The 19,381-nt window shown below is 35.4% G+C and overlaps 1 protein-coding gene across 5 annotated transcripts in view; it reads right to left on the bottom strand.

Moving 5' to 3' along the window:
- The window catches only part of HMCN1 (hemicentin 1), a 530,431-nt gene that overhangs the window by 329,911 nt on the left and 181,139 nt on the right, over nt 1–19,381 (bottom strand). For all 5 annotated transcript variants that reach the window (XR_009008571.1, XM_007166971.2, XM_057547914.1 and 2 more), the window contains exons 5-6: nt 6,716–6,887; nt 4,859–4,965 (exon numbers count right to left, since the gene is read on the bottom strand). Coding sequence is in view for 4 of the 5 variants with exons in the window: in XM_007166971.2 (XP_007167033.2) it covers nt 4,859–4,965; nt 6,716–6,887 (279 nt within the window). In the remaining variant the exon portion in view is untranslated. The remainder of the gene's footprint in view (nt 1–4,858; nt 4,966–6,715; nt 6,888–19,381) is intronic.

Raw genomic sequence — 19,381 nt, 5'->3', positions numbered from 1 at the left:
AACAATAAATAAGCCAAGTAAAAAATAAAACCTTTATGTGTATCTGAATCGATAGAAAATATAGATACAATTTACAATTTACACACATTCAGGAGAATAAGAATAACGGATTTAACTACTTTTACCATTCATGTGTCAGAAACCGTTTAAACATTTTACCAACATCTAAATTAATCATGACAATATTAAGTAGGTATTATTTCCCCCCATTTTTCTCAGACTTGGAAAGGTTTAGGTAATTTCTTCAAGGTCAAAAAGATACTAAGTAGTGTATCTTGAATTAAAATAGACATCCATCTCTTTTTAAAGTATTTACTCTTATATGACATACTGTTCTTTACAAATTAAAGAATATTATGGTTTTAGTCAAATATTTATTGATAATCTACTGTGGGCTAGGCATTGTGCCAGCCATAAAGATATAATAAAGCCAGCTAGATTTAAATACTATCATTTTATTAGGTATTATATGTTTAAAGAAATGTGATACAAGGAGAGAAATGTACCCAAAACAAAGAGTAAATTCTGTATATGTTCACACACACACACACCTGTACACATTTATACAAAAACACAAGAGTACAGATATGTCTTTAAAGGAAACATTCCATTTGGTTGACAATCTGATATTGGCAGACAAAAATAACTGGGAAATATTCCAGGAAAAAAATCTACTATACAGCATTCCATTGACCCTAAACATTGAAATAATGCCATATCTAATCCATTTAAATAACCCACCTGGTGTAGTCTGAAGGCTTATTCAAAAGAGGCACCAGGTGAGAATAATTGGAGGCCAGCATAATATTCTACTTGTGCAGTCCTTTGTAGACTTGAGGCTTATTTAATTATGATTCCTTAGCAAGTTTGTGTCACTTGACTATGATTTCTAAAATATCCTTATCCTATAGAAAATGCATTAGTAGCCTCTGGCAACCAAAATAACTATCTACAAACAGAATATTTCTACTAGTCTCAGAATCTCAATATAATCATGTGGTTGGGTACATTCCCTTCTCTACTTAGGAGATTATATAAGGACAGTTTATCCAGATTTACTTAATGGAAACACCCCAGGGCATGTGCTAAATTACATGATCACATTGATAATCCTAGACTAATAGAAACAGTCTGTACCACCTAAACCTCATGGGTGCTGACAGTTATTTAATGTCTTTGCAGGAAGTTTCCCTTAAAGAGCAGAGCACACAGTTTGGCCTGAGAGTTTCCGTGGTTATGTTCAAATACTCTATGTACAGATAAAACTGCCCGAACGGAAAATTTAAATTTTTTCTCAGAAATTAGATTCAGGATTTGTAGCTTCCCTACAAATGAAAATTTAGGGCCATAAAACAACCTTCTCTTTTGTTTCTAATAATACTTGCAGTTCATTTCAGTGACTTCTTTTTGGCATGTTTTCCCCTGCATCAGAGGCAACCTAAAACATCCGAGTCATTTATATGAACTGTACTGATGAGCTGACTCATTGCCTATGTTTAGTGAAAATGTCCTAATAAGTCACAGAAAAGAAATTACCAGGGTTTCAGAGGAAAACCACAAAAGAAAAGAAATCGCCACTCATAGCATTTCAAATGATGGACATAATAAAGTGTTCTGTGTCAGTATATCAACTGTGGGTGAACTAAATCAATGCTTCTGTCTGCTTCCCTGGGTATCATCAGAATAAGTATATTAATTTTTATTCATGAATATTTATACAGTTCTTTCCCAGGCACTGTGGCATATATTGGTGACAAAGTCTGGTCTATAGCAAAATTGGAGGACAAAATCTGTACAGAAATAAATATGATATAAAGGGGAAAAATAATGCAAAAGGGAGGTGCAGAAAAATTGCAATAGAAAGCCAGAGGGAAAAGAGAATGTTCTGGATGAAAAAAGTCAGAAAAATCTTGAGGAAAGTGTTGCCATTTGAGCTGAGCATTAGTGGGTAGTTATCAATCAGACATAAAGTAAGAAGAGAAGAGCATTCTAGAAAGAAGCAACAGCTTGAGACAGAGCATGGACCATGAGAATGTGGTAAGAGAGAGGGTGAGAGACACTGCAAAAGCATATTAGATTAGTGTGGAAAGGCACATGGTAGAAGATAACCAGAAAGATTGGTTGAGGCTCAATTAGGTGGTCCTTGAATACCAGGCTAAGGTCAATTAAGAGATAGGCTGTGCTCCATACTTGAGATTAAAACTGTTATGTGAAACATTCAAAAAGCCATTATTAATTCCATCGATAGAGCAGACACTTTCCAGATAGCAGAGTGCACAGGAGACGGCACCAGGGGTGTGCTGTCTTATCTCAGACATTTCTCCACTTGAGAAAGCACACGTGTAAAATGTTATCATTCATTAGCCATCCAAAAGGGAGATCCAAAGTCAACAGCCATATTTATGTCAGTAGATTCAGCTCAATTTCCTTTGCACCAACCCAATACATTATTTTGGCATTTCGTTTAGGAGCAAAATAAGTTTATTATCTTTACTTGCATTGTAATGTTTATCCTTTGTTTAGTTACCACGAATTGTACTCTAGAAATTGTGTAACATCAGGACCAGAAGCTTTTTTGGTGATGACTAGATATAAATTTAAGGTAATATGATAATAGATACTGTGTCCTTTTATTGCTTTCTTAATTATAGGAGACCGAGCTTAGAAACTTGTCTACAGTGTTCCCACCATCTTATCCTCTCTCTCCTCACTCACAGACTAATCCTCAGTGCTTCTCTGTTCTAATTATTAATTAAGATGTACTCAGTGCCCATTAAGTATCATGGAACATGGCCAAAAGCAGACGCTCAGTAAATGTTTATTGAATGGATGACTGAATGAATAGGTGTGTTAGGCACAAGGAAAAACATCAGACATGTAAAATATCCCTCTTCTTGGCAAGAGTTTTACTAGAGGAAATACCACACTAGCAATCCAAATCACCTGCAAAATGGATTCAAATACTTCACAATAAGTTGCTAATAATACAGAAGAGTGGCATCACTTGTACATATTTCAAAATCAACGATAAACAACTTAATGTCACTATTCAGAGAGCAAGAATGAATTACCTTAGTGAACTTGCTAGCTCAGGACACTGCTGGCTTAGGTCATGCTTAAGTTAAAGTGTTTGGGGGATAAAGAGACTCAGAACCTTCTTATACTCCTTCTTACTGTGGTCACAGAAAGTCAGACTCAATCTAGTCATATTTTGGGCAAGTTGGTCAAAATAACCATAATATCAAATTTGGCCACATTTATTTAAAATATAACAACAAAACACTTCATTGTTGACAATCTAATGCACTCAATAAATATTGAGCAACTACTATGTGCAAGGAACTGGGTGAATAAAACAGGCAGATGGGACCATTTCTGATCTATTCAATAAAAAATTACTAATTTTATTTCACATTGCCTTTTTACTTACACCCTTATCCCATATTATCCATGTTTAAAAATCCATATTACAGTTTCTATTTTCCTTATAAGGCTGAGAGTTCTGAGAATAAAAAATTGATATTCTAGGATTTAAATGGAGTTACAATGAAAACTTTCATTCTTTAAATTGGTAAAGTTAATATAAGTATTCCTTAAAAAAAAAACTGACATGCAAAACTGGCACCTCGAATCTCTACAGTGTAACACCTCTGCATACTTTCACAGAAGCTAAATAATTTGAACTATGAGCCCATTGATCCCATTTTTTTATGCAGGGAAGCTGAGACAGTGAAAAGAGTAAATGATGTAAGGGGTATCTTCATTTGAATTGTCCCAGAAGGATTCTAGAGTAAGTTGTTCATTTGGGAGGTATGACGGCTGCTAATAAGCAAAGAGCAGGTAACACAGGAAAAAGAATGCAGCCCATAAAGGGTGTTCTTTTAAGCCTGCTCTCACTATAGACAACTGGAGCTTATTCCTGCAGGGGCTGAAAGCTGCTTTTGAGGGGCTTCATCCTCCGGAAGAACAGCCTTCTCCTGTTCAGGTTAAAATAAAAAAAGCCTCTCAGACACAGAAACACGGGTACCTGAGTTGGAAATAGGCCAGAGCACACTGAAAATTTTGAGAAATATGGGCAAGCCACTCAGACCACGTACTAGAGTGGGTCCCACATATAATGTGCAACAGAACTAGATCTCAGGCTTATGGCATCCTGAATTTTGAGGGTATGTTCTTTCCTCCATACTGCCAAAATACAGTGCTTTCTTAGAGTGAATATATACTACTGAATGTAATTCTAGGATACAAATACCATTCTGTGTTAAAGTACACAATGAATGTACATCCACCAAATACCAATAACCAGCAGTGCTTGAGAGCTTATTTTGTAGCAGGAACTATGCGAAGTACTTCATTTGTACCATCTTAATTTAATTCTCAGCACAATTCTATGAAGGAAAGGACTATTATTGCCATCCTACATTACAGAGGTGGAAAGCAAGGCACAGAGAAGTTATAGTTCGACATAATGCAGCTTTTAAGTGGCGGTGTTGAGATTCCAACCCAGGGCAGTTCCATACTGGGGCCTATGCCGCAACCATCATTCTCTACTGGCTCCATCTCTGATTGTTTTGGAAGCAGACAGTGGCTAACACAACCAATCTACAGATTTGATGATAGGAAAACTATCCAAGAATTTTAAGTCTATTTACAGTGGTATTGATGCCTTTCGTGGTCACCAAAACTTAACACTATCAATTCATGTGATCAAGACACCTCCTACAAATGCACCATGTATATTGCTTTTTAGTAAAAGCATTCTCTATGATTGCTAGAGAAGATATAAATAAACTATTGTATACACTTTATAAAACATGCCAACACCAAAATAAAATAACAAACAGACTTTATAAAATACCTTCACTGTCCATATTCCAGCCTCTGGTTCTTTAACATTCACCACCTTGGCAGAGTTATGAATATTTAATAGCTCATTCAGGCCAAATCCCTTTTTTATCAGCTTCCCTGAAAGACAGACATAATGGTAACAATCATAATCTTTCTTTCAGCTATGTATATTAGCTGTATACATTTCCAGTACAAATTACCTGATGGACATTTGTGCCTCTAGCTCAAAACATTATTTTATTTATATCTAAAATATACTCAACTTTAGCATTTCTGGACGTTGGAATTGAAGTAACAGATTCCTATTCACTATGCTGATTTGATCTTATAAAGAGAGTAACAAATGACAGGCTGTAATCATATTTCCAAAGCCAGCCTAGGTAACTATTATGGCTACCAAGAAGTTATGTGCAGTCCCAGAGACATTTACACTTAATAGATAGCAAAAACAGTAAAACAGAATAAATGTCTTTTTGAACATCACTCAAGGTATTACTAACATAAGAGCCCTGGTCATATCTTTGCATAAAGTGTAAAACTTCAGTTTTCCACGAAGCACAGCTTGAAGGCTTTTACTTGTCACAGGAATAGTTAAAGGAGGCAGTGTAATGAAGTAACATGATAGGTGGAACTTACGAAGAAAAGCAAATTTGGAATTAAGCCATAGTTTACTTATTCACTTCACTCTTGGCTCTCCTATGGATTACTTCTGCAGTTATATAAACAAATCAATTATAAGAATTCTATGTTTGCATCCAAAGCTTTACAATCACTGTAAATGACTTTTAAAATATCAATATCAATGACTTTTTAAAGTAGTAGAAAGTTAATGCAATGGTTACAGGTACTTTTAAGTATCCAGATAATGGAAAACACAAATCTTTCCTGGATAGGTAGCATGGATGGTATTAGAAGAATGCTACCTAAAGAGACAAATCCATTTTTAAGACCAAACCTGTAGAAGTCTTGAAAAACAGATTTTGCTTGCTTGTAAATTTCAATTTGATTGTTAGTGTGGATGAAGCCTTTGAGGACAGTTTCATACGCTATTTTCTTTAAGGTATTAGTTATTTTCTAAGACTCAAATAAGTAAGAAAGGTAGTTACTCCCTCCCCATTTATAAATATTCACAAATAGGTAAAAAAAAATGTAGCACGTACTACAGCTACAATGGGAATAACAATATTTTGCAAACATCAATAGGTTTAAAACAAATTTCTAAACGCAAATATTAAGAAAAATGAGGTTTCTGTTTTTATTAGATTACTATTCAACATTAAGTCTTATTGTAATATTCAACCAGCAATGGAATCAAGCCAAAACTTAGGGTTATACTATACAATTATTGAGGAAGCAAAGTAAATTAAAACATCATTCTAATGAGAACATGAACTTGTTTTTTAATGATTGTCTCCTATAAAATTAAAATTTATCAAGAAAATGATACAGTAAAAAATTAATCAGTGGTTTTAAAAGTTTTTCATGTGATTCACTTAAAAATAAGATAAAATACTGAATTTTACAGAATAAGTTATTGTGAAGTATTTCCCCACATAAAGATGAGGAAAATATGATTTCAGGTTCAATTACAATATTTTTTCTTTTGGATACTTTACCTACAATTAAGTTAGTACATGTGATCTGTTTAAATTATTAGGAGTTTTAGCTTTTTGAATCTCATGTTAAGTCAACAATACTTATGACTAAAAACATTCAGTTTTAATTTTTAAACATCTTCCCCAGTCACTTTTGAATTTATTGAATTTATTCATAAAGTTAGCATTAATTTGAACAAGTAAGTGTACAAAAAATCTTTTACCTTTCATGGGTTTTCTATTTTATTATATGAATGTCCCATATATCTCACCTAAAGGATTGCGAATTTCAATCATTGGAGAAGGGCCACTCAGAGACACAGTAACCTCTTTTAGACTGGGATCAAAAGGAATTTTCCAAGTGTTTACAGCCTGTTCCAAATGATCTGTTGATAAGAGGTGAACTTTGGAAGCCTGCACCGCTTCCTCTACCCATTTTAACACCTATAAGAGAAAAAGAGAAGCGTGAGTGATATCAAAACATTTACAGCTTTATACTACCTCGAATTCCTGGTGCAGTAGTTGACTTTGCTTAATTACACGACTCCATCACTTTCTGTACTGGTGTGAGGTTTATTTCCATCACAGTTAAGACAAACTTTCCCAACCCTCAGAATGGGAGAAAATATTCACAAACGATAAGACCAACAGGGATTATTCTCCAAAATTTACAAACAGCTCAGGCAACTCAATATCAAAAAAAACAAACAACCCAGTGGAAAAATGGGCAGAAGACCTAAATAGACATTTCTCCAAAGAAGACATACAGATGGCCAAGAGGCACATGAAAACATGCTCAACATTGCTAATTATTAAAGAAATGCAAATCAAAACTACAATAAGATATCACCTCACACCAATCAGAATGGCCATCATCAAAAAATCTACAATTAATGCTGGAGAGGGTGTGGAGCAAGGGAACTCTCCTACACTGTTGGTGGGAATGTAAATTGGTAGAGCCACTATGGAGAACAGTATGGAGGTATATATACAATGGAATACTACTCAGATGTGGTATATATGCAATGGAATACTACTCAGCCATACAAAAGAGTGAAATAATGCCATTTGCAGCAACATGGATGGACATGGAGATTATCATACTAAGTGAAGGAAGTCAGACAGAGAAAGACAAATATCATATGATATCGCTTATATGCGGAATCTAAAAAATGATACAGGCAGATTATCAACTTTGAAGAAATAAATTTTAAGGAGGTATGGGAGGAAGGAATACATTTTATAAAACGTTACAAGGAAGCTCATGACTGACCTTTGAATAGTAGGAGTGTTAAGTATGCTGTTAAAAATCTGGAAGGGACAGTTAAGAGAATTATCAGACTGTAAGAGAAATGTGTGAGCTTGTCAAACAAGGATTTCAGTGTAGATTTTGTCTTTATCAAATGAAGTTAAAGGAACAAGTTATAGTTAAAGTTTGAATGGAAGAGCCTGCCATTGTTCCACATCTGGTTGTTGCTGTTTGCATTCCTTTATTGAGCCTACATCTTCATAAGCTTTTTGGCAGGGTATATGTTGAACACTTGTTTCATGCTCAAGACAGGATCAGAGAGCATGGATACTGACAACTGATTTGTCTGTTATCTTCTTTTTCCATGACTGTATCTACTGCCTCATCTTGATTTACAAGCAAAACCTAGAAAACCTACAAAAATAAGTGTTTTGTGGTTTATCTAGGAATAATACAGAAAATATTGCTGTTATTTTTGGTGAAGAAAATCAATTTTGTATAGTTTATTTCAACCTAAATAAAATGTGAATTTTGTTTTAAAAAAATTTTTTTAAATGATACAAATTAACTTATTTACAAAACAGAAACAGACTCACAGACTTAGAGAATGAACTTGTGGTTACCAGGGGGGAAGGGGGTGGGGGAGGGTTAGACTGGGAGTTTGGGACTGACGTGTACACACTGCTGTATTAAAAAAAAAGAAAAAAAAGAAAAACTTTCCCTACATCCACTTATTATAGTAGGTTCAGAATAAAATGTTAGTTTAACTCATGCACAAATTTCAATTTTTATATCTTGGAATAATATATTCAAAATGAGATTACAGCATCCAAATACCAGTTGTGCAGAGATATTACAGGCAGAGGTATTATAGACAGTTCTATTTCTCAAGAGAAATGAAAAGAACCTATAAAAAACATGGTAATGGCAATACTGAGATTCTTTTTCCCCTCCATTCTTTCTTTCTGGATTTCTTTCAAGGTCCAATTTATAAAAGATAATTAGCAAATTATCAAATCCAACTTTAATATATTGGATATTGAATTATTGTAATAGAGTATACTATAATTATATATTGTATATTATAATATATATTGTAGTATATTAATTATTGAAAAATAATTGCCATGCCAGCAAAATATTCATTTTTATGATAAAATAAATAAGTAAAAAATAATGGGAAAAGTGACAATTGTATTTTTTTTAAATGGAAAAATATTTCACCACCAATTTAAGTGGTGTGTCCTTGAAAACTAGGCTTTGGGAAAATATTAAGAAACTGGGTTATAATAGGGTATTAATGCCTCACTGTGAACAAGGAAACCTTTCAGTCCACAGAAATGTTCTGCAACAGCAAACACAATTCCTCATTAAACAAACAGGTCATGACTGGACAGGTACTGCTTAGTTAAACTTACTACAATTACTTCTAAATCATACTAAGCTTTAATCCATCTCAGATCTTTCTCTGGTTCATATATCCTTTAAGACTATATCCCGTCATAACAATTTCCCTTGTAATTATGCATAAAACACTGAACAGTGCTGCATATTAAGCTACAGCCAAGCTACTCAAAATAAACAAAAACATATTTGAAATTTCAATAGTAGTAGCCACGAATCAATGAATCAAACAAGTATTGTGCAATAACTTAATTCTCTGTAAAAAGGATCCCATTTTTTTTTTTGTCCTCAAGGATGACGAAAACGGCTAAGACATATTATCATAAAATTAACTGTGAGGCAATTATGTTCATTCATTAAATAAAGGTTTATTGTTCAAAGTACTGTTCTAGGTACGGAGTGTTGATGAACATATTTTTAGTCAATATTTAGTAATCGCACTTCTTCTCTGAACTAGTCTCTTTTTGCATTATTTTGTAGTCTGCATTATGCGTTTTTAATAAATCTTCTTACCTTTCCTCCAAGGTCAAGAACCACAGCTCCTTTATCATTGTATACCCTGAACCAAGCAACCTGCTCTACACATAATAAAGGTGGGATATGGACTAATGTCCATGAAGTTGGTCATAATGATGATAATAATGATGTCTTCTTAAATAAAAGACTGTTATGGGAATTCATGAAACAGGGAGCCCTTGTTGAAATAATGTATATAAGGTGCCCATCACAGTACTTGCCACATAGTGGATATTCAGATGTTTTCCTCCATCTCCAACTAAATTCCCTTCTCTTCCCCTAATTGAATATTTCAATAATGACTTCATGGGCAAAGTGAAAAAACTTACCCATGAAAGTCAGATAAGATTTCTGTAAATGAAAAAGAGACACAAAGTCATTCCAGGTAGAAGAGAAGTTCTGAAGAAACACAGAAAGACAGAAGTACTCATATATGTTAAGAACATGAGTGCATCCAACTGGCTACAGTTAAGTGCTCAGAAAAGGGAGAAGCAGAAGATGAGTTTGGAAGCTTGTGTCAGGGGCAGACTATGTATGGTCACAAAGTCAAGCTATGACAATCGGATTTTATCCTAAAGACCCAAATGAACAATTCCTGACGGACTTTATGCAGAGGAGTAATACATTGAATGTGGTATTTTACAAAGTAACACCTGTAGGGGTATCATCAACTAACTGAGCACCAAAAAAAAACCTATTACAGTTAATTACTCTATAAATCAAATGATATATTTCCTCAAAGTTTAACCTTATAAAGCACCTGGAATTTTATGTATGAAATAAAGCATGTATCAAGATAATTGTCTAAAGAAGCAGATGCCATATTTTGAAAAATGGGTTCTGAGTGATCTATCATGCTTGAACAGAAAGGTATGAATCATTTTGTTCATCAAATCTATCCATATGGCTATAGAAACCAGACTGATTATCACTAATATCTGACCTTAAATAGAACACATGTTTCAATAATCAGAGTGTTGACATTCTTATGTCTTAAACATAGAATATGGCTGCCTTACTCAAGGAAGTGCAAAGAACTGACTTATTGTCTGAGAAAGCACTTGATAAATTTGACTGGGGATAAATAACTTTGAGGATAATGTCTGATTTAGAGACTAAAGAAGGCAAAGGACAAGAGAAATCAGATAAATAGAACATTTGTTTTAAGGACAAGACACAAAATGTGGCCATAAATAATTCTCAATGTAAGGGAAGAAAAGAATTAGAAAACAAGAATAGTATAGAATCTCAAGTTCAACAATGAAATGCAATAGTGTTAAGTAGAAAAAAAAGTGAAATCAATTTTTTATACACCTTTACTTAAATGTATAGTGTATTCTGGGTGACTCCTCAAATATACCTCTCCTTCAAACCCAATGAAGAAAGGTTATATCACTGGGAATCTATCCTGTTGTCTGTTAGTTATGGATGGAAAGCACTAAGTTCTAGGCATTCTTATGAAAATGGAAAACTATTTAGTTGCATTTTCATAAGGCAATTGTGTGTTTTTTTTTTAATTTATTTATTTATTTTTGACTGTGTTGGGTCTTCGTTTCTGTGAGGGCTTTTCTCTAGTTGCGGCAAGCGGGGGCCACTCTTCATCGCCGTGCGCGGGCCTCTCACTATCGCGGCCTCTCTCATTGCGGAGCACAGGCTCCAGACGCGCAGGCTCAGTAATTGTGGCTCACGGGCCTAGTTGCTCCGCGGCATGTGGGATCTTCCCAGACCAGGGCTCGAACCCGTGTCCCCTGCATTGGCAGGCAGATTCTCAACCACTGCGCCACCAGGGAAGCCCCGGCAATTGTGTTTAAATGGTACGAAACATAAGCAGGCTTTTGGTTTATTCTTAATACTGTTTCCAATTCATCAACATTTATGAGGCTTTCACAAAGGGATTACCACGTATCATGATACTACTTGTTGGGAAAGATACTCATGATACTTTTTTCATCCACTTACAGAAAAAAATCAAATTGAAAACAGATGCAACTCACTTTGTTAGAAAATACAGATATTACCTACATGTGAGTAAAAGTAGATCCCTGCAAGCCACAGAATCACCATAAGTGAGGTTTCTGGCCTCTCATGTTGCTGCTACATATAAGAAAAAAAAAAAAAAAAACTTTGTCTAACCATGAGAAATATTCTCATGAGACTGGAAATGATCTTATACTGATATTGTAATGACAAAAAGAAGTGAACTAGAATAATGTGAGATCCTTTGAATCAGTACATTTTCACTAACATAAATACTGTTTCAACCCACGAGGGAACCATTAATTGTACATTAAGTTGTAATGTAAAAATAGTCTCTCATGATTTGTAGTAGTTTAAACCTCAAAGGGCCTTTGAGAACATCTAACCCAGCTCTTTTATTTTATAAATGAGGGAAACTGATATTTGAAAGAGTTCTTGTACCTTTTAAACACCTAACCAGACTGATTCTGGCTCAGTAGTTATTTTTTACATAAGCCCCTTTGTTCCTGAATACACTCTCTTAGTTTAAATATTTTGCATCCGATGTAATAATCATTACTTAAAAATAAGTTCATATTTCTATTCCACTCAGGAAGGAAATGCAAATATTATTGCAAAACACAAAACTGGCCTACATTATTATGTATTATGAAATATAATACATAGTATTATATAGAAATGGAAGTGAAATCAATTTTGCATACATCTTCAAGAACAGAATTTGAAGAAAACTTTGTTTGGAAGGATATTTTTCTTTTTTCTTTTTTTAATCAATATATGGTTGATATGTAACATTACATTCATTTCAGGTGTACAATATAATGCTTCGATATCTGTACATATTGCAAAATGATCACCACGATAAATCTAAGTAACACCCATCACCACACAGTTACAATTTTTTTTCTCTTGTGATGAGAACTTTTAAGATTTACTAAGCATCATTCAAATATACAACACAATATTATTAACTATAGCTACCAGGCTGTACATTACATCCCCAGGACTTACTCATTTTATAATTAGAAGTCTGTACCTTTTGAACCCTTTACCCATTTTGCCTACCCCACCAAACCCCTGCTTCTGGCAACCACCAATCTGTTCTCTGTATCTTATGAGTTCAGTCTTGTTTTTGTTTTAGATTCCACATATAAGTGAAATCATATGGTATTTGCCTTCTTTGGTCTGACATTTCACTTAGCATAATGCCGTCAAGGTCCATCCCTGCTGTCAAAAATGACAAGACTTCTTTCTTTTTATGGCTGAATAATATCCCAGTATGTGTATGTATATATGCCACATTTTCTTCATCCATTCATCTGTAGGTGGGCACTTAGGCTGCATCTATGTCTTGGCTATTGTAAACAGTGCTGCAATGAACATAGAATGAATATATTTTTTGAGTTAATGTTTTCATTTTATTCAGACAAATACCCAGAAGTGGAATTGCTTGATCATAAGATCATTTTTAATTTTGGGGGTAACCTTCATACTGTTTTTCATAGTAGCTGTACCAATTTACATTCCCACCAACAGTGCACAAGGGTTCCCTTTGCTCCACATCCTTGCCAACACTGGTCATTTCTTGTCTTTTTGATAATAGCCATTCTAACCAGTGTGAGGTGATATTTCATTGTGGTTTTGATTTGCAATTCCCTGATGATTAGTGATGTTGAACACCTTTTCATGTACTTGTTGGCCATTTGTATGTCTTCTTTGGAAAAATGGTTATTCAGATCTTTTGCCCACTTTTTAACTGATTGTTTGGGTTTTTTTGCTATTGAGTTGTATGAGTTCGTTAGGTTTTGAATATTAACCCCTTATCAAATATATGATTTGCAACTACTTTCTCCCATTCAATAGGCTGCCTTTTCATTTTGTTGATGGTTCCCGTTACTGTGCAGAAGCCTTTTAGTTTGTTGTAGTCCCACTTATTTTCACTTTTGTTGCCTTTGCTTTTAGTGTCAAATCCAAAAAATCATCACCAAGACCTATGCCAAGAAGCTTATCACTCACGTTTTCTTCTAGGAGTTTTATAGTTTCAGGTCTCACATTCTAGTTTTTAATCCATTTTGAGTTAGTTTTTGTGAATGGTGTAATATAGTGGTCCAGTTTCACTGTTTTGCATGTAGCTTTCCAGTTTTCTCAACAGTATTTATTGAATAGACTTTCCCCATCGTATATTCTTGGCTCCTTTGTCATAAATTAACTGACCATATATGTGTGGGTTTATTTCTGGGCTCTATTCTGTTCCATTGATCTATGTGTCTGTTTTCACGTCCATACCATAATTGTTTTGATTACTATAGCTTTGTAATATAGTTTGAAATCAGGCAGCATGATGCCTCCAGCTTTGTTCTTTCCCAAGACTGCTTTGGCTATTTGGGGTCTTTTGTGTTTCCATACAGACTTTATGATTGTTTGTTCTAGTTCTGTGCAAAATGCCATTGGAATTTTGACAGGGATTGCATTGAATCTATAGATAGCTTTGGGTAGTATGGACATTTTAACAATATTAATTCTTCCAATCCATGAGTAGGGAATATCTTTCCATTTATTTGTAATTTATGTCATCAATGTCTTATAGTCTTTAGTATACAGGTCTTTCACCTCCTTGGTTAAATATTTTTCTGAAGTATTTTAAGTATGAAGTATTTTATTTGTTTTGACACCATGTGGAAGGATGTTTTTCATGTAAAAAATTATATCCAAATGAATTTCCCCAGAACATCTTTTGTCCTTTTGGTGGGAAAATGGAAATATGGTAAAGTGTTAGATACAACTTGTAATTATGCATATATCTGTATCTTTGTTTTTGTTGCTGTTTATCATCTGTCATCTCTACTAAACTGTCCCATGAGACAGAACAGAAACTATGGATGACATATTCACTACTATATCCCCTCAACCTAACACAATGCATGAGATATAGTAAATTCCTAATAAATATGTATGAGAAGGAGGGAAAAGAGGAAAGAGGGAGGAAAGAGAGAGAAATTGTATATCAGATCTTTACCCTCAGAGTTAAGAGTATGGAAAAGGTAACATTTGGGCCCTGTGTTCATTTGTGACAAGCCCTCTCTCTGCACTAAATTTTCAATACTGAGCTGAATAGGGTAAGAACTTGCACGTGTGGTCTTAAATGTGAGCATTAGGCTCTAATTAGTTTTGATTTATTTGGTTAGCTAACTTGGGATTTAAAAATGCATTGGAGATATCTCTAGAATTAAGTCCATTTTTTAAAAAAATGCCAGTGTATGCTTTTCAGTAGCACTGGATGAAGATTTTTCAAGCTCAGTAGTGGTAGAAAGTTGTTCAGTAAATGAATGCAACAAAGCAAAAGTAGTTTAAAAGGCTGGGTTAGGCATAAATGCACCCACCTAATAATCAGAGCCTACCCAGAAAGCCATCCATGTAATATTATTATTAATAATAGAAAGCACTTTTATAGTGTTTATTACATGCCAGATACTTTTAAGAGCTTTACAGTGATCTTCACAAGAGCTCTTTGACATAGGAATGGTTATCTCCATCTTACATATGGAAAAACTAAGGTACATTCTCAAAGTTCATAAGTCACACAACTAGTAAGAAGGCAGGGCTGGCCTTTTGATTTCAATAATCTTGTCTATTTTCTAAATTTATCATAAGGAAAAATCAGTTTTCAAGAGTGAATCAGAAATAATATCTAGTGAAAAAAAATCAATGCAGGTGTTTTAAATGAGAAATGGCTTGCAAAACAGTGATTTGATTATCTGTATATTATTATCACTACTTGAACAGCAAATTGTCAAGAATTAACTTATATAAAAATATTAAAGCCTTTAAATCTATATTGAATTTGATGCGAGAAAGACTTACTACATTTCCAAGACAACCATTTTGTGGTAAACCCTACATGATAGCAGAGGCAGGCTTCACTCCACTCTGATCTGGCTAAGAGAGACAGACACTCCTCTGGGTAACCAAGAGAGCCTTTCCCCCCAGGTTAAAGTTCATTTTTACCCTGCAGCATAGCATAGAACCCATAATTCAGAATCTGCATAGAAGTCACTAAGCATTTATTGAGCATCTACTGAATATAAAGGATAGTATATGATATTATAGAGAATACCAAAGAAATAGAAACACACGCCCTGCCTTATAAGACATGACAATCTAGTTGGAGAAATGAGACAAAGACAATAAAAACAAATTAACTAGCTCTTACCTTCAAGTAATAAGTTCAAAAGATCAGATTTATAGTCTCAATTTTATATTATAAATGATCAATTTATAGTCCTACAGTGGGATGCACTTTTTTCTCTAAAATTTTAATGATTCCCTGTTACATTCAGAATGAAGCCCAAGCCAGGAGTATACTGAGGGCTGGCAGTGGGAGTGGTCTACCCTGGTTGCAGATAATAAAGGGGTGCACTGTCTGTGGAAAATTTAAAAACAATAAAAAAACGGACTAAAAGTTGCTCTGCTTTCTAATATCATCATGTCTTAGTAATCCTAACCAATTCCCCCTTTAAAAAATTCTGTTTGTCTAAAGTCTAACCAGCTGTTATTACCGTTGAGTTTTAATCATACATGTAAGCTTCAAGTTAGCACATTTTTATTACTTGCCCTTTAAGAAACATCATATTCTGCATAGACATTAACTCAGAGAACTCCCAGTTATATATCACGTACATGGTCATGCTAACTCTGTTACTCACTTTCATTTCAAGAGTATATGTAGTACTGTGGTCCTACATTTTCCTGTATTTAGACAGTAGATTCAAGCTATGCCTTCATAGCTCAGGAGTTACATGATATGACATGTGTTAAAAGGATCACTCTAGGGCTTCCCTGGTGGTGCAGTGGTTGAGAATCTGCCTGCTAATGCAGGGGACACGGGTTCGAGCCCTGGTCTGGGAAGATCCCACATGGCGTGGAGCAACTGGGCCCGTGAGCCACAACTGCTGAGCCTGCGCGTCTGGAGCCTGTGCCCCGCAACGGGAGGGGCCGTGATAGTGAGAGGCCCGCGCACCGCGATGAAGAGTGGCCCCCGCTTGCCGCAACTAGAGAAAGCCCTCGCATGAAACGAAGACCCAACACAGCTATAAATAAATAAATAAATAAATAGATAGATAGATAGATAGATAGAGTAGCTACTAAAAAAAAAAAAAAAAGGTTCACTCTAGGCTCTGTGTTGAAATTAGACTGTAGGGTATTAAAGGTCAGAAGCAAGGAGATCAGATATAAACCCACTGCGTTAATCCAGGAGGAAAATGATAGTGACCCAGACCAGGGTTGTAATAGTGGGGCAGAAAGAAGTGGCCAGTTTTGGATGTTTACTGAAGACAGAGTTGACAGGGTTTACTGAAGACCAGAAGTGGAGCCTGAGGATGATACCTCAGTTGCCATTAACTGAGACAGTGAAGACCGCAGGAAGTTGATTTAAAGGAGTGATGGACTGAGGAGGAGAATGTAGGCTCTCAGCTTGGGCATGCCAAATTGAGACGTCTATTAGATATCAGGTGGAAGAAAGAAGCAGGCAGTCAGATATATGGATCAGAAGTTCAGTTGAGAGGTCCAGATTGGAGATATAATGGAATTTAAAATCATGAAGCTCTCCTCGCAGCCCCTCCCCACCAAGAACTTACACAAAGGGGGAAGTACACCATCCTGTGAAAATAAACTTAGATGTTAATACACAATGGCCCAGAAGAAAGCCTTGGAACAAGTCTCCCCTTGTTCTGACTCCAGGCAACCTTCAGATGACAAGGTCCCCCCCACATTGTATGTGAGTCTGTAAGGAGGGAATGCACTAGTCATGCCAATACAAGTGTTCTGGACTTACGGCAATGAGATTTCTCATCATTGATGAATGAGTAGCATTCTAATCTTATACAACACTGCTGTGAGTTTGGCTAATGAGTGTCTATTCCTGAGGAGGATGGGTCCACTTTTGGAATGCTGACAAACCCAGGTCCATAGTTTGCAAATCTTAGCAAATCCACCACAGAAATGTCACACTTTGAGGTCTCTTAAGAAGGTCTTCTTGGGCTTCCCTGGTGGCGCAGTGGTTGAGAGTCTGCCTGCCAATGCAGAGAACGCGGGTTCGAGCCCTGGTCTGGGAAGATCCCACATGCCGCGGAGCAACTCGGCCCGTGAGCCACAATTACTGAGCCTGCGCGTCTGGAGCCTGTGCTCCGCAACAAGAGAGGCCGCGATAGTGAGAGGCCCGCGCACCGCGATGAAGAGTGGCCCCCGCTTGCCACAACTAGAGAAAGCCCTCGCACAGAAACGAAGACCCAACACAGCCATACATACATACATACATACATACATACATTAAAAAAAGAATGTAAGCAGACAAGAATATCATTAAAAAAAAAAATTAAAAAAAAAAATTAAAAAAAAAAAAAAGAAGGTCTTCTGCTGATAATATCCATTTTTATTACCCTCTGTGTACCTTATACCTACTTAATTTGGAAAATTCCACAGTGAGCTTTTCCAACAGTAAGTGCCCCAAAACAAGTGTGGTTGGTAATTCATGGAACAGACCATAAATGCTCGTGCTTGAAGGTAGGCAAATTAAGAAATAATTTATGTGTTACTAGGTTTTTGCCAAGAAAAGGCTTTCTGGTGGAACTAAATTTTACTGAGTTCAATATAGAGAATATGGGTTGGGGGAGGGCTTAGAAATTGGAAGAGCAATAGAAAATTTGGGTTCAACGGGGACACTACAGAGGACTAATGACAAAAGGGACCATCAACTTCAACTCTATGAACACCTAAAACTTGTGTAAAACTACCACACCTTCAACATGATGCAAGTTCTCTAATGCAAAGCAGGTGAAAAAATAAAAGCACGCTTCAGACATTTCTGAAGGGTGAAATCATTCCTGCTGTTAAAAAGTGTCAAAGTATATTTCATTAATTTATCTTCATAAAATTCTTATGTGTCACAAGCTCAATGTGCTACAAATGACTGAGGAAATTTATCTTGCAGAAAATATGCATTATTTAAAATAATAAAAATATACAGTATTGACTTCTATACATTAGATCCTTGGACCTTATTCATCTTAGAGCTAAAAGCTGGTATCCTTTTACCATCTCTCGCTGTTTTCCTAACCACCCAGCCACTGGCAAATACGTTTCTATCCTGTGTTTCAATAAGCTTGACTTTTTTTCTTTTTTTGTAGATTCCAAATATAAATACCATGCTGATAACACTGTATTACATAATTGAAATTTGCTAAGAGAAAAGAACTTAAATGTTCTTACCAAAAAAAAAAAAAAAGATAAATATGGGAGGTGATGGATGTGATACTTAACTAGATGAGGAGAATCCTTTCACAATGTATAATTATATCAATAGGTATACACATCACAATATACACTTTAAATATCTTACAATTCACCACTTAACACTTTATATTATCAATTATACCTTATAAAACTGAAATGATAAACTATTGACTTTTTTTTTACATCTTTATTGGAGTATAATTGCTTTACAATGGTGTGTTAGTTTTTGCTTTATAACAAAGTGAATCAGTTATACATATACATATGTCCCCATATCTCTTCCCTCCTGCGTCTCCCTCCCTCCCACCCTCCCTATCCCACCCCTCTAGGTGGTCACAAAGCACCGACTTGATCTCCCTATGCTATGCGGCTGCTTCCCACTAGCTATCTATTTTACGTTTGATAGTGTATATATGTCCATGCCACACTCTCACTTTCTCACAGCTTACCCTTCCCCCTCCCCATATCCTCAAGTCCATTCTCTAGTAGGTCTGTGCCTTTATTC

This window comes from Balaenoptera acutorostrata, chromosome 1 (genome assembly GCF_949987535.1).
Source record: "Balaenoptera acutorostrata chromosome 1, mBalAcu1.1, whole genome shotgun sequence".
Taxonomy (NCBI): domain Eukaryota; kingdom Metazoa; phylum Chordata; class Mammalia; order Artiodactyla; family Balaenopteridae; genus Balaenoptera; species Balaenoptera acutorostrata.
The sequence above is the reverse complement of the archived record's forward strand: the minus strand, read 5'-3'. Positions and strand labels throughout refer to the sequence as shown.